Source organism: Doryrhamphus excisus, linkage group LG11 (assembly GCF_037039965.1).
Source record: "Doryrhamphus excisus strain RoL-2023G ecotype Guam linkage group LG11, RoL_Dexc_Guam_v1.1, whole genome shotgun sequence".
NCBI classification, from domain to species: domain Eukaryota; kingdom Metazoa; phylum Chordata; class Actinopteri; order Syngnathiformes; family Syngnathidae; genus Doryrhamphus; species Doryrhamphus excisus.
Genome location: NC_136367.1, coordinates 22,016,112 through 22,040,321, shown reverse-complemented (window position 1 = coordinate 22,040,321; position 24,210 = coordinate 22,016,112). Strand labels below are relative to the sequence as shown.

The 24,210-nt window shown below is 44.3% G+C and overlaps 1 protein-coding gene across 2 annotated transcripts in view; it reads right to left on the bottom strand.

Moving 5' to 3' along the window:
* The window catches only part of LOC131126473 (chemokine-like protein TAFA-1), a 98,837-nt gene that overhangs the window by 4,991 nt on the left and 69,636 nt on the right, over nucleotides 1-24,210 (bottom strand). The window contains exons 3-5 of one of the 2 annotated variants that reach the window (XR_009129162.2): nucleotides 11,687-11,827; nucleotides 4,889-5,013; nucleotides 3,744-3,835 (exon numbers count right to left, since the gene is read on the bottom strand). Coding sequence is in view for 1 of the 2 variants with exons in the window: in XM_058069063.2 (XP_057925046.1) it covers nucleotides 4,889-5,013; nucleotides 11,687-11,827 (266 nt within the window). In the remaining variant the exon portion in view is untranslated. The remainder of the gene's footprint in view (nucleotides 1-3,743; nucleotides 3,836-4,888; nucleotides 5,014-11,686; nucleotides 11,828-24,210) is intronic. The other variant, XM_058069063.2, reaches the window with a different exon arrangement.

The following is a 24,210-nucleotide window of genomic DNA, read 5'->3' as shown; positions in this document are numbered from 1 at the left end:
AGGTTTATAGTGTGTCTTTCTGAATATCTCATAACAACGGGGCCACCTGTGGCTTGTAACCATGAACTTCTCCTCCAAAATGTTTCTCTTTAAATATTCGGGTGCCCTCCATCGTCCGGAAATTATGCTGTTAGTTATTGTTTCATTGATATTATTGACTGGCATCCTCCTGTCTACATGTCCCATAACGGTTCTTTTCCTCGATCTATTTTCTATACCACTTGTCCCAATTACAGCCACGGGTGGGCTGGAGCCTATCCCAGCTGACTTTTGATCGCACAGCCAGTACAGACAAACAACCGTTCACACTCGCATTCAGCCTAACTTGCATGTTGTGGAATGAAGACATGCAACGTCCGCACGAAATGCCCAAACCGACATTCAAGCCTCCTGACTGAAATGCCAACATGCTAACCTCTTTTGTTTTTGCTGTCATTTTACGTTCACGCCACATGCACTGGCCACAACAACACCTAAGCTATATCTATGACGGAGTGAGTGGTATCGATGTCCTGTTGCTACTTGAACGGGATCACAATGGGATGTTCATTCTCAGTAAAACAAAGAGAACATCTTTTTTGTCCAATTCCAAAATGCGACGACCGCTGTGACATTTGACTCTAAGGTTCCACTATCCCCACGACTTTTTTCTCATTAAGCATTATTTTACTTTTAGATTGTATTACGAACACACCTGGGGCCCGAGCAAACAAACTGGACCACTTAGAAATCCCATAATCCTGATCAGCAACAATACAGCTGTGACATTTTCAGCAGGCTTGGCAGGTGTGTGGGCCTGATTGCGAGAGGTGATATTTGGTATATTGCGCCATATCGCACTTACTAAATATCATATTGGCAGTTGATATTTGGGGGAGATTCATTACCTTGGTTTATTTTACATACATGACCCACTTGGCTGATAATCTGGAGTGAATAAATCTAAAAGTACATTAGGAGGTTGCCTCCAGCCACAGCTGTTAATGCCAGTTTTTAATGATATTATGCTACTTAGAGACCGTTGTCCTTTCAGTCACTCATGGCCATGGGTAAGGGTGGGAACGTAGATTGACTGGTCAATTGAGGGCTTTGCCTTTTGGCTCAGCCTCCCCTTCACCACAACGGACAGATGCCCGAGCCACCTCATGTGGTGCCCCACCATGAAGGCTTTCTCCCGGATGTCAGTGTGTCTCACTCTTTCTCCATCTCTACAGGACAGCCCAGCCACCCGACGGAGAAAGCTAATTTCAGCCCTGCACCCATGATCTTGTCCTCCGCTAGCCAAAGTTCATGACCAAATGTGAGGGTAGAAATGCAGATCGACCGCTAAAGTGAGAGCTCTGCCGTTCGGCTCAGCTCCCTCTTCGCTCCAACGGATCACATCACAGCAGACGCCGCACCAATCCGCCTGTCGATCTCGACTTCCACCCATCCCTCCCTCAACCTAGAGGTGCTTAAACTCCCCCCCAATGCGGCATTGCAAGTGGGTGGGGACCGTGGAATCAAACTTGGAGTTGCTGATTCTGCTTCACTCTGCGATCCATTGAGTGTTGAAGGTCACGGCCCGATGAACCCTAACCCTAACCACTGACCCAGTGACGATTGGAGACTGGACAATTCATTATTTAGAGAATTTACAGTACATATCCTCAAAATATTTACATGTACTGCTGCGCATGTATTAAATCATGTCATTGAATAGATCTTGGATATATTTGAAGAAAAACTACTTCAGCTGCACAGGACCCTCAAAACCACATTTGTCACATCCCTTAGTGCTTCCTTAAATACTGTTTCTCTTCTAGGTCTTGTCACATTTTCTTTCCATACAATTTGTTCATCTTTAATAAGCAGTCTTGTTCGCTTTTGTGTCCAACATTTGCATCAAAAGGTTGGATGGGGAAATGGCCTCTGTCAGAACACTATTTGTAACAGGTTGGGGATTGCAGCTCACTTTCCATCTCAGATATGATCCACCAGAGGTTTGTTAGCATAGAGGAGTTTATATGCTAATGCTGTCACTTCAATGTACAAGCACTAGGGTGTGTGTGTGTGTGTGTGTGTGTGTGCGTGTGTGTTTGACAAAGGTGTCCTTTGTTCTTTTTTGTCATCTGCCTCTTTAAACGAGCCATTTCCACCATATCCCATCCTTGCTAAGAGCAATGCTGAAAGCTTTCTAATTCAACAGATGCATTAAATTGCAATTTACTCAGGTTTCACTTTGTCAGGGTCTGGGCAAAATTACCCCAACAAAAGATTTGAAAGCAAACACGGGCGTAGCCTTCCCGTCGCTGTTGTTTAACAAATCAGGACATCCAGCTGCCATCAGCAGCCTTTAGAAATAGAAGACTCCATGGAACAATATGCATTAAGGCCCATTTCATGGGATTTAATGGGAAAAGTAGCACTTGGACTGGATTTCAAAATAAAATTGCCATGGCAATGCGTTGTACATTTTAAAATGTACACCATCAAACGTCAATTCTCGCTTGAGAATTTGAGGCCACTGGTTGATTATTAATCAGGAAAAGTCCGAACATTCATTTTTCACCGTCATGAGATGCAAGGTAAAAGAAGGTGAGAGAGACGACATTTCACGACAGCCTCTTTCATTCTGTCTCTTTTAGGGTGTATAATTGTTTGGAAGCACGAGGAAGTGACTGATCTATTCAGCCAGCGGAGAGGATAATGCAGATCTACGGTGGGCAATGGTTTTGGAAGGTGCTCCCCAACGTTTCTGTCACAAAACAAACGGGTCTGCTTCTACAGAGAAGTGCAGCCCCTCTCTGAAAGACATAAAGAAAAGAAGCATGGATGTCAGGCTCTGGCTTTGCCGAGGTTCTTGGTATCCATGCCAGTTCCTGTTCCAATTCCAATTGCGAACACGTGAATGTGCGAGCCAGCAGCATTGTGCTTTTCTGAGCAGAATGCAAACCTGCTGGTGTTTTTTTTCTTTTCAAACAAACAAATGTGGTGTTGTGGGCTTTCAAGCTTATTATGAAGGAACAAATAAAAAAGCAGCAATTTGGCCTGAGAAGAGGGTGAATGAGGAATGCTGATCAAAGGAGAGCAGAGTGCAGGATAAAAGGCCTTTCATGGAGCCAGCGGCCCGTGTTGTGTGCTGATAGTTGCTTCAACAAGACACGCAAAGGAGGATCGGGATATCAAGTGGCCTTTAACAAAAGCCGCAAAGCTAAGAGTAAAGGTGGATGTCTGGTGATGTTGTGCATGCATTTTGTGCATACGTGCCCATCGAGCAGGAGTGTGTCTCCATCAGCAGGAGCACACGGTGAACGGTAAGTAGCATGTCACAGATTAGTGCCAAATAGGATTGGCACAGCAGTGCGAGGAACTGTTAGCGGACCTGCACAGCAGCCAAAAACAAGAACAGGACGTGGAACAAAAGGGAAAATAAAAAAAAACCTTGTATGATACACTCTAGAGAGGTTTCTGCATTGAGGTTTAGGGATGTATGTTTCAAATGTTCATCCAACTGCGTCCATGCACATACTTTCCTTGGATGCTCTGCTGGTGCTCAGTGCTAAATATTTAGTGGGGGTGGTGGCGCATTCAGCATTTGTGTCACGCCTGCCTAATCATGCGCAGCATGTAAACACACACTTGATTATTTGGGCTAATGAGACATTATTGAACATGACTCGGTCCCACTTCCACTGCCTGACGCTGCTGACGTGACAGTGACCGGGAGAACAAAAAGAAAGAACAGCTGGAGGAAGACTAACCTTTACAGAAGCAAGAATGCAGCTCAATTTCGGTTGACGTTTCCTCTGCATTTTGCTTCCGGAAGCTAAAAAGGGGAGTATGGCTGGGTGTTCTGCAAAGAGAGGGTCAAGAGAAAAGTACATGTGTGTATTGGATAGAAAAGCAGCCTCATGCGTCACTACTTTGAGGATCTGATTGACCCGTGGAATTTTGAACGATAGTTGAGATTAAGATGCATTCTTTGGTGGGAGCGAAGCACCGGACCTACGGTCGTGCTGAAACCAACCCAGTGTGGCGGCCTGGCGAAAGGCTACAATCTGCTGTATAAATCTGAAGGACAACCTTGGCCAGCCCCATGTGGTCTAACCTTCACTGGGTACCCCCCTACCGTCACATTAGACTCCACTTCTATTCAAAGTCATTGTCGCCGAGCATTAAGAAAAGACGCTGATCGAGCTTAGGTGGGGGGTGAGTCGGTTAAAGGAATACAAATCGGGTGATCAACCTGTCACGGTGTACTGAACTGCTGGCTTGGTGGACTTAACTGCCTTCATTATTTTTGTATGCGGCGCTCAGCGTCAGCCTGCAGAGCCGAAGGGCAGTGGAGAGGAAGAGTGGCTGTTAACTTTATCTGAGTGAGGAGTGCGGTCAGAGGCACTGCCCACTCTTCCTTGCCTGCTTTATGATTGTGTTTTTGGGCTTTTTTACTACTACGGCCTTTTAGATGGCTTGCTTACACTGGCCAGAGTCTGCCTTGTTATAAACCAGACCACGGATGTGCTGTGGTTTGGAATTATGCTTTCTCACATGCGCCCTGCATAACTTTCATATAGCTTGTCCTTTTGAGAAGATGCGCTATAGTTAAGGCCGAAAGGATTCATACACTGGCCACAGTTAAAGTCGTTCTATATTTCTAGAATTTCTTTAGCTGCTGGGGAACGATTAGAAGATATTTTGTTGTGGGATGTCATGCTGTTCATGTCCCGGCTCATATTACTGTCACATGTATGAATCTTTCTCAAATGGTAAAAAAAATACTTTTGCCATTTTCCTGTCCCATGCTAGGAATAATATCGGCGTTATGTGTGAAAATGTTTATTGATAAGGTTAAAACACATGTGTACGATCATCAAGTAGACAGCTGTGAATTGTGCAGAGGCCTCACCCTCGTGGTCTTGACTTTATTTCCAGAGGAGCACATCCATCCAGAGTTGTCGGGCAGAGTCTTGCACTCTTCCCCCTCCAGGCACGGCTCCATCTCACACCACCATTTCCCAATTACGATGGACGCTGGGGAAGGTGAGCAAAGAGCCAAGGGACATAAAAGAGCCAGTTAGATCCTAAACAGCAAAGGAAACATTTAACAACATACGGCAGGTCTTGAGCCTGCGTTCCAAAGTGATGATGATTCCAGCAACACTGGAGAAAGTCATTGAAAGGGTGCCATCCACTTATACGGTGATATACAGCTTGAATATGTTGTGTTACATCTCGGCTTGGGCATTGTGGCGGGGCCCCAGTATGCAGAGAGCAGGACACCCAAGTGCAGATAAAACGTCTACTTTTCCAGGACTGTTGAAGAAATCAACATGTTGTTGAAACATTGCTCACAACCACACGGCATTTAGCTTCATTTGGGTGGTGAGGAATCACGATTATCCAGCCCGAGTGAATGAGACATTTATGATGGCCAATTAGTAACTGGATTATCAACTCTTATTTGCTGCCCACTTCATGAGTCTTGTAATTAGGTATGCTGACATTTGAGGGCATTGTCAGCCTGGTTCGGTACTGCATGGAGAGCACCTGACTGAACCTTCCTAGGAGTGGCTGGCCAACCAAAATGACCCAAAGAGAGCATCAACGACTCATCCAAGAGGTCACAAAAGACCCCCAAACAACATGCAAAGAACTGTTAAGGTCAGCGTTCATGACTCCACCATAAGAAGAAACTGGTCAAAAATGTTCCAAGACTGAACAAGAAGAAGATCAAGGCTTGTCTCAATTTTGCCAGTAAACATCTTGTTGACCCCCAAGACCTTTGAGAACGAGACAAAGCTGAACGTTTTGAAAGGTGTATGAATTGTGCTGTCTAACAAAAAAGGAGAATGTCTGCTTCATGACCTCAAGCTGAAATGTGGCTGAATTACAACAATTCTGCAAACATGAGTGGGACAAAATTCCTCCACAGTGCTGTAAGAGACTCAGTGCAAAATATGCAGAAATAAATCAGAAAGGGGCAAACGCTTTTTCACACCACTGTACGAGTCGTGAAGTTCGATTGGCCTGCAGAAAGTCCAAAGTACAACTGAAAGCTTGATTTATTCATTCATTTTATTGACTTAGTTATCAGGGTCGCACTAAAGGCTCTAAATGTGCCTCTAAATATTAGCCTGCAATCAATTGGTGACCAGTTGGCCAAAGTCTGCTGGAAAAGGACCCAGCTCACCGTGACCTTAATGAGCACGAGAGGCATTGATCATGGATGAAGGACGATGGCAACTTCTTCACTGGAGCCAAACGGTGTTTTTGTAGTTGTCTTCCCCCGTCTGGTCCTTGGCTCTACCTATGACACCCTTGGCACATCTGCTGGAATCAAAATAATTGTCTCAACTAGCTGCAACTGGCCAAGGCTGTCACAGCTAACAGAACATATCTGCAGCCGACGGGCTCGTGCATCTGTCCTCCTGACACAGTAGTGCACAAACAAGATGCATGGCTTAAAATAAACAGATTAAAAAAGCAAACAAATAACCAGATGACAGTTTGATTCAAGATCTTCTAGCAGGCCGCTTTGATGGGCAAACAAGCAAGAGTTGGACTGGAATTGATTGAAAAACATGAAGCGCCATGAACCTTTTACAAGTGCATCTGTCAGATCGCTGGTGAGAGAACTCTGTGATGGATTGAAGTCACTCACACATCCCTGCCAGGTAGCAGAATGTTTGAACATCTTGATGTACGACCAGGAAAATTGATTTCTGCCCGTGTCAAAAAGGAATACGTGACCATGGCTTTAATGAATAGTTAATGTCTTTTAACTTAGCACGCTGCAGAGAACATGGCTGACTTCCCTAAAACCCGGGATGCAAAACCAAGCCTTTTTCTTCTGTCTTTATTCACTTGAATTGTTTACTCAGCGTGAAGACCTACACAAGTCAAAGATATTATACCATTTCTTGTGTCGTTCTGTGAGGATTCACTCACGAGCCACGTGTACATGAGGAGATTTTCCTCTTTCCGAATGACCTTTCCGAAAACACTGTACACATGGAAAGGAATATTCCAATCTCTTGTCTTCATGCACCGCACCACCGAGTTTTTCTTCCACTTGTTGGAATAACTCAGTTTGGCCAGTTTTTCGTTCGTCCAGTTTAGTTTGGATCAAAAACAAACTTTCTGCAGCAGTCCAGTGCCGATTGCCGGCCTCCATTTTTAAAACGGAAGAACATCTCGAGCTGCATGTTGCGTCATATCTGAGCATGCGTTGAAAGAATGTACCATTCAATCTAGCCAATATTTTATAATTAAACTCGGGACATGTTTTATATAGATACATATTTTCTTTTTGAATAAAAACTGGACTTGTGAATAAAGTATAGAAGGGTTTAGATTCTGTATATATATATATATATATATATATATATATATATATATATGTATATATATATACATATATATGTATATATACATATATATATATTTACACACACACACACACATATATGTATATATATATATCTATATATACACATATACATACACACACACATATATATATGTACATATGTATGTACATGTATATGCATGTATATGTACTTATATACATATAAGGCTTTACCAGGGCATCACATTGCAAGCAATCCTTTCACCATCTGCTTGACCTGCAATGCAACTTTTGCAGCATTTTGCTTCCTTTCACTTAATGTCCGTGCGTCTTCCCCGTGGATGTATCTCAAATGTACCATGACAACCTGTCATGCTCGGCTTTATGGACCCGCGGCCAAACAGAAGGGTTCATTCCCCATCAGTGATCATGGGAATCTGCATGCGTCTCTTGTTGGGAGAGTTTCCTGCTACAGCGGCTCCATGACAACGCCAAGCGGTAGCATGCGTGCCTCCGAAGACATCGTGTGTGCCAGCCATTTCCTGCTTTTTGAGGATGTCCAAACTACGGCTGAGGGTTTACATTTCATAGACACTGGGATAAGTGCTGTGATGAGCACCTAATCTGAGTGCATGTGATTGGCCCAGCGCGGCTGGAGAGATAAGAGCGTTTGACTTGTTAAAAGGGATGTTCTTCACTAAGAGCCTCGTTGGCTGTGACATAACTGGGACATAGTTCTCCTTGTCAAAGCTAATAATCAATTCCCACTACAGGGATAATCTGACAGCAGACCCCGACTGAGCGTGACGCCTCCCCACACACACTGTCGCCACATCTCCGTATCTTCAGCCAAAACATCTTCCAATAGCAACTGAAAAAATACTGAGCTGGAATCGGAATGCTGAGCGATGATGCTGCCAAATAAAGAAACTGAGGACGATGACTATTTTTCACATTCCCAGATGACATGCAAAAATGCCCCCACCCGTGTTTTGAGAGATTATACTGAGTTTATTGACAAACAACTGTTGGGTCACAGGTCTGACTTTATTGGTACGCCGTGGGTATGATCTATTTGCTTTTGAAATAGGGACGCTCCGATCCATGGACCACCAATCGGTGTCGAACGATTTCCATGAAAACCACGTGATCGGCATATGCGATAAATGTCTTTCAATGCTGATCAGCTGCGGCTAGTACTGGTGCGGCCAGCAACCCCTGCGTGCATGTAGTCTTGCCCTGACGGAATCGGCAACATAAAACCTTGTTTCAATATGTAGATGCATAGAGACGACCGTTCACAATCACATGCTTGTCAATTTTGATGACTTGGACTCGACTTGACTATATCGTTGGACTTGCAACTCAATTTGGACTTTGACATCGATGACCCGGGGTATGACTTGGACTTGTATGACTTGGACTTGTATGACATGGACTTGAGTTTGATGACTTGAACATACTTTGAATTTTCAGTCAGTGTGTTGAGTAAAATGTATTCCCTTTCAAAGTATTCAACTAATGTTGTCGTTTCCAGCAAGACAAGTCTTCCGTGACTGTGTGAGGAAAAAGAATGGGAAGAACATGCAAACACCACACAGGCATGTGCGGGAAGCTCCACGACCAGGGCTACTTCACAATGAGCCCATGGGGGTTATATTGACGGGTCACAGACTAAACAATAAGGTCTCCGTTCACTGTGTGCATCGATGTTGGAGTTTGATACTAATAAAACATACACCTGATCAGGGAGACTGCAAAGATGACAAAGATCAAAAACACTTTCCACAAGGTTCTGCCTATTGTGCTGTCAAAACAAATGACCTCTGGAAAGAACCTATGTGACCGAAATAACACTGACATTTTGGGGGAATTGTGGATCTTTATGGACACATAACCTTTGTATAGTCCAGTGGTTGCAGGCGTCCCCAAGCGGGGGGATGAGATGAACATTAATAATGTACGGGACAGAGAACAGCTTTCTGGGACTGATCAAGATGTTTAATGTTTATTCCTTCTCCGCCACTTATGCTGTGAGCTGGAGGCTATAGATCATGGGTGTCAAACTCATGCCATGGAGGGCCGACACATTACAGGTTTTCTTTCCGAGCAGTTTCTCCAGCAGGTGATTTGATTGACAGCTCCTTCCCTCAAACCACAGGGGGGTTCATCATTCAAATCACCTGCTTTAGTGACCGGCTGGAAAGAAAACCCGGAGTGTCTCGGCCCTCCATGTCATGAGTTTGACACCCCAGCATAGATGATGCAGGGTTAGGGTTAGGCTATTATGTTTATATGTTTATTTATATGTGATGCAGGGTACCCCCATGTATGGGTCGCCAGTCATTTGCACTTACACTGTGTGTTTAATGACTGGTCTTGAAAGCCATCATTGTTAACTCATTTGTGGTTTTTGCATGAATTACATTTGGACAAAATCATACCAAAGTGAGACACACCTTAATAAATGGGAAATAGCTTTGATGGGGTGTTTGGCCCATCTTATTGGAGGTTCCACATGTGCTCAATACCGCCATTTCCATTTTGTTTGTATCACCACTTTACTTTGAAGTGCGTGTTCATCGATCCCAAATTTCTCGCCTTGGGCCCGAGATCCACTTAGGCGTTAAGTGGTAGCAACATTTTCTTCTTCTTCTTCTTTGCGTCTGAATCTTTGATTTGGTTGATTGTACCCAATATTTAACTTTTTTCTCGTGACGCAGTGAAAAAAGTGCCTCACCCTGCAGTTGCAGTCAGGAATTCTTCTTCTATCCAGCGAGCACGTCTATTATCATCAGCACGGAGGCATTTTTCTCAGACCGTCTGCGTGACGGTATCATTTTGGGGGAATTTTATTCACAGTAAACGGCTGTGATGTACATCTGGGGAAAGTCGCACATCGGTTTGTTTACACGCATGATTGTGTGAAGAGCTCTCGCTCGGCATGCTTGCGCCCGTGAGAGTGAAATGACAAAACAAGCACTGTGCTGTTTTCATCATCTTCCACTAGATGTCAAATCTTACAAAATGGGATCATTTACTGAATCAAATTCTAGTCCAGCTGTCACCAGGTAAGTGAAAGAAAAGCTTTTTAGTGCAACATGGGCATAAACGGAGTCAGTCTACGATCATGCTGCAACCCCACAGTTTCAGTTTGCTATCACACTCAAGAGTCCCTGCAAATCTAAAGGACCAAAAATATGGAATTATGCAGGCTTAATTCCTGAGCCTATTATGACGCATACGCTCCACGTAGTGTAGCTAGCTTGAGGCAGAAGAAAGTCCAAGGCATGCTTCAAATATGAAAACAAGTTAAATTAGGCTTTTTCAAAGGACATTGCAGTAAAGAAAGTTTCTCTGTCTACAAGGTCAACTCTGTTCAAGAGAATTTTCATTTCCAACTCGTGACCACAAGTCTGTAAATGTTCCTGCAGGTGTTTCAATCCAACCCTAACCCTAACCCTAACCCTAACCCTAACCCTAACCCTAACCCTAACCCTAACCCTAACCAACCCCAACCCTAACCCTAACCCTAACCCTAACCCTAACCCTAACCCTAACCCTAACCCTAACCCTAACCCTAACCCTAACCCTCACCCTGTATTAAGTGTCAGCGGGATAACCCACCCTGTGGACTCCATCCAGTGGGCCTGTCTGGCACTTCCTGTAACAGCACTCATAACCAGGATATTTTAGACGGATTTTTTGCTCAAAGGCAGACAGCGTGAACCCTGTGATCTCTTGCAAAGGTGGAGGTGAAAAGATCAAAATTGGGGAACAGTCAGAGCTTCTTGGGGGGAATGCTTTGCATTTCTATCTCAGTAGGTTTGTGACTTCCTGTCTGCTTTTTTTCTGTCCACCAATGTGCCCGATTGTTTTCCTCAGCTGAAGTAATTCAAGTGCTAGCCCGGAGCGTCCCCGACTTGTGTTTATTAGTTATTCATTTCCATCGGCCTGATCTGCCTTGGGCAAAGTGATCTGCGACGCGCTCCTTGCTCAGGTGTTCCCGAGCTCCGGGTCATCCTCTCGATGCCCAGCACCACGGGGCTATTGCCTGCCTGACGCCTGAATGCATCGTATTATAGGCACCGCTAAAGATGTTTAGCTTATTGTATTGTACGTACATACACCGTAGCACAGTGAGGCAGAAATCTCTTATCGTACTAACTGCACTCATGCACTTTGGTTTGCGGTATTATTTCAACAAACTTAAATGTGCAGTGCATCACTTTTTATGATCAACACAATTGATTTAAAAGCCCAGGTGATCAATTATGAGGCTTTCGGAACTGAGGCACCATACTTTTTTTTCATTTATGAGAGCACTCGATAAACAGTGTTGAGCTATTTCCTCACCGTCCACACATGAAGGTTTGTTGCGTGTTGTTCCGGCCACTTTGCCTGGTAAACAGGAGCACTTGACAGTCTGAGAGCGCTCCTCGATGCGGTTCTTGTTACAGCATCTGTGGGCCGCAATCACCTCGCACGTCCCTCCCTCTGTGGGCACAAGATATACCAAACCGTGAACAGAGACATCAACAAAAAGGGTAGGTGTATACCGGGATTTTACAAGTCATAGAATCAAAAAGGGTGGTGGGGCTGGTGGGGGGGGGGGGTCGAAGGAGAACGTAGACTTGGAAAAAGACGCTCAGGTCATATCAGGTTTCACAGATGTCGTCTCGTACACCTAAATGCATCTTCCTCTGTAGTAGCTGCTCCTCACGATTCATTACTAATCAAAATCTCATCAAATGCCTAAATTGGTCTAACGATGCCATTGTTTCATTTTCCTCCTCAACTGACCAAGCTTGTCACGTTGTGGCTGTAGTTTGCAGTATTGTTGCGGCACCATCCACACTTGGATACCTTATGTTAAAATATGAAACCTTCATAAACCTATTACTGCATTTTGCAAAAATATAAGAGACCTCCTTCCATCTTAAAAATGAACTTACTGAAAGTTTGGATGAAGAATAATTTAACATTTTAAGCTGTGATGTATGACATGTGACGTAAATGACGTAAATGACTATTTGACTACAAATATTTTTAGCTCATTCATTTGTCACTTTTTTTAGCGCTGACACTCAAGTCAGACTTGTAGTTATACTGTTTGAATACACGTATTAAAAGTATTTATGGCCTGCCGTGGTGTAGTGGTTAGTGTTCTGGACTTTGGAGCGGATGCCTCGGGTTCGAATCTCCACTGTAAGCATCATCTGTATTCATCAGGAAGTGCATCAAGCCAAAATCAGCATGCGGATCAAAAAGATCATGAAAATCCGAAATAAACAATTTATGATTTTTGTTGTTGTTTTACAGTAAAGTTTTGGGGGGTTGACTTGGGGGGTTATCTGGTGGCTGGCAAGCAGTCAAGAGCATAACCCGCCTCTCACCCCAAAGAAAGCTGGGATAGGCTCCAGCATACCCGCGACCCTGGTGAGGATAAGCGCCATATAGAAATGGATGGCGTTGTCTGGAGCTTGCTAGTTTTGAAGCTAAGTTAGTGTTTTTGTGTTTTTTCTTTTGTACTTGGAATTATTCAGATCCAAATCTTCCTTTACGAGTGCTGCCAGTCATTTTTTGTCTTAATGAAAACGTGTTACCACCCACTGAAGTTTAAAAGTAGTATATCGTAGCACCACGTGCCTGACCAGGAAAAGGGGGCGTGGAAAAGGGACAAACGACCTAAAGCTCTTTCTTGGGGAGCTGTGTGATTATCACACAGACTGAAAAAGTAAGCCTTGACTCATGAAATTTGCAAGTGTCACGGCCAAAGTCATCAGACGGACCTGGCAACACTGGAACATCCGGACCAAGAGCGTCATTGATGAACTTGCAGATGGAGCAAAGTCGGCTGGCATGACTTGCCATCGGCTCAGCACCATTTCTATATCTGTGTTTGATGTCTGTGGACGGTGAAGGTGTAGCTAATAAAGTGCCCAGTGGGTGTACTTATGTCCTGAATCATTCGGTGCAACCCGTGGTTCCGAAGACCAGAACGGCTGAGGCCTCTGCGCTCCCATCCGGGCGACATGAACTCCAAGGTAGGTGTGACATGGTTCAGTTTGAAGGCAGCACAATAGCCGTGTGGCTGACAAAGAAAAGAAAAGGTGATGTGTTCAGATGGAGCTACTGGGTCAAAATAACAATAAGCAGGCTCGCCCGGGGGAGGGGCTGATGGAGCCCAGGGACATCCTGGAATAAGTGAGACGGCGAGAGGGAGCGCCAGAGGACGAGGTGTGTCTGCCTGCCAAGGAGCGGCCATGCCAGTGAGTAATGAGGCAGCCACTGGAAGTGCCCCCTTCACACAATTATAAAGCGACGGGCTAATGCAACCGGGGGGGCTGCAGGAGAGAGGCCTTCCATCACTCCACTCGCCTTTCCTGGTGCCCCGGGAAGAACTCTTTATCTTTTCTTGACAGGCACCGCAACATACACCTGCGTCGAACAATCCAAGTGGAACTCATCCCAGGACGGAGCCCAAAAGCGGGACCAGTAACAAGGGTTGCAGGTTTTGTCCATCCTCTCGGCTCTACCGACTGTGTGAAGCTCACTCAGACTGGGAAAGTCCACCGAATGGCACGTTCCATACTTGCGTGTCTTTTACTTCTCAGCTAGCTCTACGGGGAACACTCTTGTGGTGAAAAGAGCCGTTTATTCCCACTGACAACAACCGCTGGGTTTTTCCTTGACTGGAATGGCTCTTCAGATGAATTACGGAACTCTTCTTCCAGCAGCTCACACAAATGTGTTTTGTGTTTCGCTCCCGTGTCTCCATCGGTTTCTGCTGTGGTCACACCAAAGGCCACTCAGTCCTGGATGAAGAGGTAAACATTTGCAGTCCTGCTGGACCGCTCGGTCATGCACTATTAATGTACCTCTCTCAACACTTGTTAGGGATGAGGAACAACACACTCTAAAAGTAGCAGTAAAAATATCCCTTGAGTGTGCTAGCCCGAAACCCCACCATGTGTTGGCCTGTTGAATATTTTACCGGTGACCCTCCGACCTAGCATAAGCCGAGCGAAGAGTTTACATCGCATGGCACTCACCGCTGCCGCCTAACCTTGGCGATACGCTCCGCCGATTAGTAATACACATGCGTCGTCAGCAAACATTTGGCAAGACAGAAGACATCCCTCCATCAATTCTTTCCACATGACATTCACCCTTCCATTGTTTACGGCACATCCAATGTTCAACAACGCCATACAAACCTTCTCTTGTTTGTTCTAATCAGCCTTATCTTGATGAGGCTTTGAGTTATTGGGTGCCGGGTGGAACAATCCAAAAATGTAAGCAGCAACAGGACATCCGTTGGGAGATTACGCTGTGTACTTGGTCGTACAAAGCCCTTCAAATACATCAATACACATACTCTGAAAATCAAGTGCAAAACTCCAAACGTGGTCTGGGGGAGTTGGGAGCTCGAGGGAGTATTATTATTATTATTTATTATGAAATATTGTTGTTAAACATCTGCTCGAAATGTGGTGTGCTTTATGAAAACAATCAATTTTAGATTATACGGAGGTCCTGTTTTTCGGTTTATATTGGATATCTGTTGATGCAACATTCTGTATTCACACTTCATGCTCTGTGATTGGCCAGTCAAACACAGCCCGCCCCTCCCGAGACCTGCAACCAGCCAGAAATGCTTCAGGCCCGTGAAGCATTTCACTCCCACAAGAGAGCACAAACCGTCTTTCAGCCCTTTTTCATATTTTTTTGCTGTTGAAATAAACTCATAGAAAGTCAATCAAGCTGGAGTCAAATGTTTCCTACAACTGTTCTTTGTTTGTGTTGACGCCAATGATGTCACACTTGCCATGTTAGCAGATAGAAAAGATGACTTTTCTCTGAGACGCAAGTACCATCTCACTCACGCGCTAAAACGACATTTGTTTGTATGCATCCTAACTTTGCGTAGCGTGAAAAGAAAAGTGGTATTTACTGTGTAATCCTCACGAGAGCCTTGCCGCCGGAAAATACCTTCTCAAGCTAGTCTTGTGCTTCCAACCAAAATGAAGTTAGCTACGACATGTCAAAACGCGACCGTACATCGAGGCCTGTGAACTTAAAAAAATGAGATTGTCTGTGTGCCAATGTCATAAAAACTGGTGTAGCTTCTGTTCCATCATCAGTGCCTGACTGCTTTTACGTGCGGTTCCTTTATTTATGTGACAGGTGGGGTGTCGTCTACTCAGGTGCTGAGCAGTAGCTTTAGCGCTTTATGGTGTCACCACATGAGTGTGGCTTTTGATGGATGCTGTCCTCTGAGCCTATGAGACAGTCAAAGGGGTTAAACCAACCCGCTAAGATGGAGTGGGTGGCTGTGCTCTCCAGACTTTACTGAGGGGAGGTGAAGGGCATCGATGGGGCCATTGACTGGTCATTTTTCTCTGGGTGGCTCGCAGTGACAGCAGCCATTGAATGACTGGATGGGGTGATTATGTTTAAGGAGATCAATGGCTCATTGTTTTCAGCTTAGTGCAACGGCCAATTAAAAGCGGTTAATGAGAAAAGCTTGTGCATCTTGGGGGTGGATGTGGAGAAGATCATTCATCATATCTCAGGTTACCCAAATTGAACATTTCTGGTCAACGTTGGGGCAGTGCAAATGTGGTTAGCACGTCACCGCGTCGCATGTCTCTGTGGGGAGTTTGCAGGTTCCCGCCATGCTTGCGTGGATTTTCTTCAGGCGGTATGGTTTTCCGTTTTCCGAGTCCACAAACCTCCACACCACCTCCCATGGAAAACCTCCTCTACGTTGGAGCTGCCACAACTTCTGTACACTTTTTTTGTGACCTGCTGTCTTTTTGTCAATAAATTCATTGTAGAGCAACCAAAGTTCGATCCCGTGGTATTTGGGGCCTCTTCCACTTTATGGTTTCACATCCAGAAATGTCTTTGCATCTGCCAAGTGGCAAGCATGTTCCCAAGAATTCACTGCCTTGACTGGGGTCAAGGTCATACATTCCCTCGTCTTGGTCACCAATGTGTTCTCCACCAAGTGGAGGCCAAGGCCACCGCCAGTTAGCATTTCCGACCTTCTTTGCTCTGGAGACCCCCAAGAAGTCCTTTTAACAACTTACACTCAAGTGTGTGCACCTGCAAGCTAGCTTTTTGCTTTTGTTGTTCCAACCAAGCAGATGCAGCTTCAGCAACCCAGATCGTCTGTTTGCGTACGTGTGGGTTTGTTGTCCACCTGTGTCTCCACCATCGTGGTATCGACAAACAATACATGTTATGGGGGCTTTTGCAGAAACACGATGTGGGTGTTAAGCCTCAAGTCTACACAAATGTTCACTACTTTGTGTCATCTGTACAAGGGTGACAAAGTTTGAAAACAAGCTACACCGAATGTGAACGGGTACAAATGCTGTGATGCATGTTGGCTCCGCCTCCTTGCATCTTTTTGTTGCCAATGTCAAAGTCACAAATGAATCAGCATCGCTGAAAAAAAATAGGGTAAAATTGCACGTGCATATACGTTTTGTTAGAATAGAATAGAATAGAATAGAATAGAATAGAATAGAATAGAATAGAATAGAATAGAATAGAATAGAATAGAATAGAATAGAATAGAATAGAATAGAATAGAATAGAATAGAATAGTTTTTTTGTCACTATACACAAGTACAGAGCAGCTCCTTTAGTGCAAACATGGAACACAAAAAAATAGAAATAGATAAAACAGGTGAAAATAATTAGAATTACGCTGATTTTGCACATCTTAACAGTGTTTGTGTTTTTCTTAATTTTTAAACATGATTTCATTCATGCTAATGTTTTGATGATGCAATCCTTGGATTACTGTCAAACCCATGAGTGTAAAGGTTGAACGGAGGGCAGACGATGTGCTGCATTCCTAATGCGCTAACAAGCTAGGATCCCTGAACGGGAGTGAATGACGATACTTTGAACCGCGTGCCAGAAAAAGTCCAGCTGATTGTTCTTCCAACGTGAATTTATGCATGATGGAACATAACATTTTATTTACAAGTTTTTAAAAGAATTTTAAATGGTCAAACACATACCACAAACAAATAGTTTACTGTTTGGCCCAATTTGTTTTGTTTACCAAATAGCTGAAAAGAAAAGTTCTGAATGAGAAAATGCGTAGGGTGGCTTTGTGACAGCCGTCCCATTGCATATAAGTTTGATGAGGCTCATCAGAATTTCATAACTAGCCTGGAACTTCAACAACACCGCTACCCCCCCCCCACCCCCCCCCCCCCCCCGCTCCCCGATTACTGAGGATAATGTTTAAACATGCTACAAAGCATCGTTGAGCCGATTCCAAATGAGGGCCTTGCAGCCAGTGCCAGAAAACAAGTTTTCACGTCCCTCCTCTTGGCAGCTAATACCAATGTATATTTTATCACCAATTACACAATCATCATTTAGCCATGCCTGCTTGCGTAAGAGCACCAAAATGGATTGTGTGGGAAGATAAATCCCTGGGAGGAGTAGAAATAGACCGTACTGGATGATTTTAGTTTATCTTCACTGCTGTGCTGCTATAATGTCTTAATAAGCTGTCATAATAATCCCAGTGACATACAGCAATATTGGTGAGAAAAGGAGGATGTGACAAAGTGTAGAAGACACATGCTTCACTTGCCTGCGTGCTGGTCGGATTGGAGACATTGACACAAAGAATGACTTCACCGCAGAGGGATTTCATAGCTAGATATGGGAATCACACAAAAATATGAAACAAGGATGGAAGCCTCTATTTATTGATGTGAATCCACACAATTGTACACAGCGAGGATCCCCCCCCCCCCCCATTTTTGTTAACATTTAATTCCCAAATTGGATTTGGGTTTAATATCCCAGAATAATATATGATCCCTAATAAAACATAACCATTTCCAGTACGGATAGCTAGTCAGGTATATAATAAGAAATATGATTATTTGGTGACATTTTGCTTTAATACAGTGGCACCAAAGTTCCTGGACGTTGGGCGACGTCTAATTTGCTCAAAATTGAACTGTTTTTCCAACAGGAAGTAACGTTTAGGGATGAGCGAGTATCACGACTATCTGTATCTGTTGACCAATATAAATTATCTGTATTTTTTTAACCGTTCTCGGGGGGCGGGGCATAGTTTGGAAGAGGGTGTGGTTTAACCGTGTCTGTAAAACCGAGCGTCCCAAACCTTCTTTCAAACCTCCTTATCTGACACACGAGAATACGACACGGTAACATTTATTCACCCCACACATGAAAGTGAAAAAGTAAATCCAATGACCTCGATCATTTTTCAAAAGTCATGGCCATTTTTGACAACTTTGACTGATGTTCCGAGGCACACAGAATATTGTGTTCTATGGCCATGTAAACATGGAAGCTAGCAAAAGAAGGATAAGACGCCTGACGTTCACCGTAAAAAGTTGGTTTTGACCTTTTTCCCTTCTGTCGTAATCAGCAGTGGAACATCGCTATGGTTCACGCCCTCCAGACCTCCAAATGATTGACAGAAACCACCGACCCATCGATATTGGAGCCATGCAAATCAATGTCGGCTTTTCCTGCCACGGCTGGTGATTTACTCCAGAAGAGTGTTCAATGTCACTTCCTACAGTACACCAACAACGACGTTAGATGATTGAATTAAAAACTGTTATTTTGAATCCATGGAGACATGAAAATGACGACTAAGACTAAAGTGCGACTAACGAGTATGCCGCGGTGACGGCGGAATGACGCGTGTTGCCATCTTTAGCAGGTGGTTTTCATTCGGGTGAATAAGAGATGCGAGGCCATGCTGGCCACAGCCCAGGTCGATGCTTCATCACCTGTATGGGCCTCCTCTCACGGACCCGTGTGACTCCAATGCGCACATCTTTATGGTTATTACAGTTAACGATTGCAGCGTGCCTCATTTACCAAGGCTCTATCAATATCAGTTCAGCACCATGAAATTACCCCGGTCCGGAGGGAGCAGCGTGACAAAGCGGATTAAGGAGGCCTCTGTAATACTCTGGCATATATAATGCTCCGTGTCATGGACTCATTCAGGCCCGTGGCAAGCGGACCCACTGCCAAGCCCGAGCCCTGTGAATGAGGGGTTGTGGGGGGTACTTATAGTTTAAATGTCAATTTGGGGGTTTATTACACTCATGGGCGTTCGGAAAAGCGATGGAGGCAAATAGCTGGCAGACATGGCAAAAAGCCCAAACACGCTCTTTGGAGAAAACACATTAAAAGTTCTCCCGAGCTTTCCCACACGTGCATAGAAAAAGTTCATCTATGCAGAATGTAACCTACTTGGATGTTCTTTCAGGTGGAATGATAACTTTGTTGGATGCTATGAGCTAGGCCTTAGCATAGCAGTAACGGGAGAACGGCTGTGACAGGTAATGATGTGTGCAGGGATTTGTTGCGGCAGCCAGAGACGGCTGGGATAGGCTCCAGCATGTGGATATAAAGGTGCTCCCCACACGGAATTGAGTTTAAGCACGGCGTGGGTTTCAACCACAACAGTCGCCGTGTTTTGATCAGGGATTTTTATTGGGGATGAATGTGCCTGTTGTGAGGTAATTCTAACCTGCGGTAAAGTCTGGTGCTTGTGTGTCTCACTGAACATTTCTGCAACAGAATGAATGCATCTTCTGAATGCCTTGTTTGTATTTTCGTCAATTAGGCCATTTTAGGCATTTTAAGCATTTTTGACAAACAATTCAACCACAAAACAGTATGATTTATTCATTGATTCGTGTTTGAACTCAGATTGAGCGACTGACATTCAGATGTCCAAGTGGTGAGGGATGACACGAGTGCTAATGACCCACGGCCGGGTAAAGGTCTATGGATCCTTTCTCTACTATTGCGTCTTTAGAATGCCACAAAAGCATCAGCATGCCAAGTCCACTCCTCCTTGGGCTTGATTGCACCCGGGCTGAATTCCAGCCAATGTCCACATGACACAGGTCACTGCGCACTGTAAAAGAAAATGGGATTGGCGACTAAATTGTCCGTTTGATATCACCAAAGCTGCCTGTCTGAACGACACCATTGAGCACGCTTTAAAAAGTGTCATTCTTCTGCTGTCAGCCCTGCACGATGGATGCAATGCTCTCCACCAAAAAGCGAATGAAGAAAAATGAAATCGCAAAAAGTATTCCTAAACCCTGAAACTGAAGTCCGAACAAAATATGGGATATTTGGGTGTGATGCAGACCTTTACGAGCCCAGGTCTTTGGGGAGTGTCTCCTTTTACGAATCAAGACTGTGGTGACGGGGGACGCTGTAAAGTCCACCACGCAATGGCCTGTAAAAATCAAATCTGACCTGACTTGAATATTTACCAAGAAAGAAAAGCGCTGGGTCATGGCAGCAGCACCTTTTTAAAATAACACACAGAGGTTCAGGATGACACAGCATAAACGATCCATTATGACAAATTATGCATTGGCCGACACATGAAATCATGTTAAAGATGCATGAAAAGTCATTGTGTGTGTGTACAGTGTGAAGATTGCACTTTGCTTTACAAATAATATGCAGCAAGGTGGTGCATAATTGAAACGTACCAAACAGTGGATGTTCCTTTACTTGCCTTTCTCTCACTGACATTGGCGACTGTGCGTCTGATCTTACTGCTGGAATGCCGCGAGGCATGAGCGTTCACATGACTAACGAACTAACTCACAGGGGCGCTGCTGGGAGCGTGACCTTATAAGGGCATGCCTACAATGGACTTGAAGTCAAGATAATAGATTATTTACAGAAAATAGTGCCTACTTCATTGCCATGGCAACCAGCCGTCATCGACTTTGACAGTTTTACAATATTCAATTCAAGAATGAAAACACTGTGTAGCGTTTTGCGTCCAGTTGCGTGGGGATTTAATGCGTTTCATCGTTTAAACGCATGCCGTGTTGACATCACACGTTGCAGCCTAAAAGGTATAGTAAGTAAGGTATAGTATGGCTAACTACACGACTGCGTCCGCTCTGGGCAGAGTAACAGTTTAATGGTTGTTTGCAATAAAATGCTTACAATTGTTGCGTTTGCATTTTGAATTTGACGGCCTACCGAGAACCTCCTTAAGATCCAACGGTGCAAGATGCAAATAGGTACTTTTTGATGAGGAGTTCAATAGCTCCCTCACTTTCTCTCCATCTGTCTGTGTGAGTGCCTTACTGTATAAGCGAGGACAGGTGTGCCGAGCCACACTTGCTCCATTTGCACCTAATTACCATAATCAAGTTGTCTCCAAATCTGCCACTACCATTCAAGAATGTAGCCTCTTCTCACTTCCTCTAGCCCATTTGCAATTGGCTGGCTGCGGTTGCTTGGTTGTTATTCTCCCTCATCCTCCCTAGCACCATTTTCACCAGATGAGAAATGTGCTACACGCTCCTCGGTTCCCCGTATTTGCAGCTAATGCTTTCACACGTTCAGAGGTGCTGCTCCAACTTGGACTGTAAATGCCCACGCATTAGTTGTCTGGTCAAGCATGAATTAGGGATGGACCAATCCCGATACCTGAATTTGGATATCTGTCGATACAGATTACATGCCAATATCGCAGCTCTGTTGGCTTTAATATTATTTTGTTTATTAGGCAGCTATATGTACAAATATATGCATATATTAGGGATGAGCCAGATACTCCTTTTCAGACTTTAACTAAAGTACTGATACAAGCCCCGCCCACCCCGGCTAAACCACACCCACAAGCCCCGCCCCTTCCAAGTACAGATACAGATGATTTAGATGGTTGAACAGATGAGATACGGTGGTGTTAAACCTGTTAACAGGAAACTGTAAAATATGTACACAATTCCACATAACCATAGAAAACACAACATGATTTATTATAAATTATAATAGGACCACAGCTGCCAACATAGCTTCTGCGACATCACATACCGTGAAATTATTTTTTTAACTTGAACATCAATAGTCAGTAATCACACTTCATACACGGTCGTCCTTCGATATCTTCGATATATCGCAGATCACTCCCTCACTACGTTGCTGCTTTAAAAAAATAATAATACATGGTCGGTGTTCCGTGCTTGACTATTTTGCACCTGTGCAGAACAGTGTTGTCGGGACAGATCGTGTAGTGTGGCGACACGCACTCATGATGGCCGACTGGCATACCGGCTGGATCAGAGATCTCCACAGGTGGTCGTGGTCAATTTTGATGAGTGATGATTGATTATTAGTTATGCCCATACCGGATTAGATCCGCCCCATCCCTCCGATGCATGGCTCCAATGAGTCAAGACTCTTAAAACTATTGGCCAAACGGTGAGGCGTCTTTCACTGCTCGTTCCCTGCAGTTCCACTTGCCAACGTATCAACACGGGAATCGTTTTTACTGTAAATGACGCATTGATGAGCTGATACGGCATCGATTACTTCACTGACAACGGACTTCCACAGGACAAGCAGTCCAAGTAGAGAGAAAAAGCAAGAAAATCAATGTGCTAAACACGAAGAAGTGATTTGGAAATTCAGAGTCCTGTCAAATGTGACATTTGGAGGCTGACCTTCTCTCAGTAGCAGCAAGGACAGAAGAGTGCTGAGTGCGGAGAAACCAGGCCCATGAAGCTGTCATGAATAGATGTAATTTCTTATGAGTGAAGGACACTATCGACTGAAGAATTATTTTATTCACTGGAATCATGTTTTCTTATTAGCTTGTTCCATGGCTCAAGGGACACACGGTTGATTTTTTCCAAGACGTTTCAGCTGTAGAACATCTCGTCATGGTGGATGCATTGCCGGCAAACTAGGGTGTGGTCTTTTGGGAAGTGTTTTGCCAAATATTTTCAATTCAATGTCCGCATCCAGACTGTCTTGCGATGCTTTCTGCAAAGAGCTGTTAAACGTTATTGCAGACATGAACCGATTGTTTTGTGATTATATTTGATTTGTTTCGGCAGGAAAACTTTGAGGTTGGAGCTCATTATCTTACGGTATAAAAACATCACTAAGCACCGAGCTGATGGGGTGATATTTGCCATTATGTGGACAGTGGTGGTCCGCCACTGTTAGAGGTAATCATACAGCACACAGAGTATCCCACATACCTTTTAGCGACAATTTCCAAGTCCTGTTGGACACTTGAATGGAGACTATTGAGAGTCCATCACAATATAGCAATGTAGAGGAGATGAATTGTGGGCTAGTTGACATCAGACAATGATCATCTATTTTCATATCGCATGTCCCAGTGTCCTGAAATGGGTTTTTAACCAATTTCTCTACCCGTGGGAAAGAACCATGGCTATAATAGAACTGAGCTGGGGCTGTGTTGGAACACGGTGTTACGGACTATGAATGGGTTTTATTACAAAGATTTGACCAAAGTTTAGAATCAGATGACTCCAAATGATATCCATCAAAGCGTAATTCAGTCAGTCAGAATCATTCGTGTCTGCTTGATAAGCTTTTAAGCTGGAGATAATATCTTGATGTGGTAACATTTTGTCTTTGTTTCCCCACAGGGGCCACAACAGAGAGAAATGAGGCTGGTCCGGTGATTGTACCGTAACAATGTGGGAGACAATTCATTCCAGCCATGATTGATGACTGTATCATCAGCAAGCCTCCATCTCACATCCCAGAAGACATGAAAAAGACAATAGCATTTGCTCTCTGCTGGCATGATTTGTTTCTTCTGTATTTTGAAAGTTTGGATTTTATAATCTTGTGTGTCATCTTAGCAAGCAAAGATCTTTACATTGAGGTAAAAAGTGGCGCTTATTTTTGGGCCATCCATCCATCCACCCTCCATGCCGCTTGTCCTCACTGGGGTCGTGCGTATGCTGGAGCCTATCCCAGCCGTCTTTGGGCGAGAGGCGGGTGGCCAGCCAATGGCAGGGCGTTATTCAGGTCCAAAT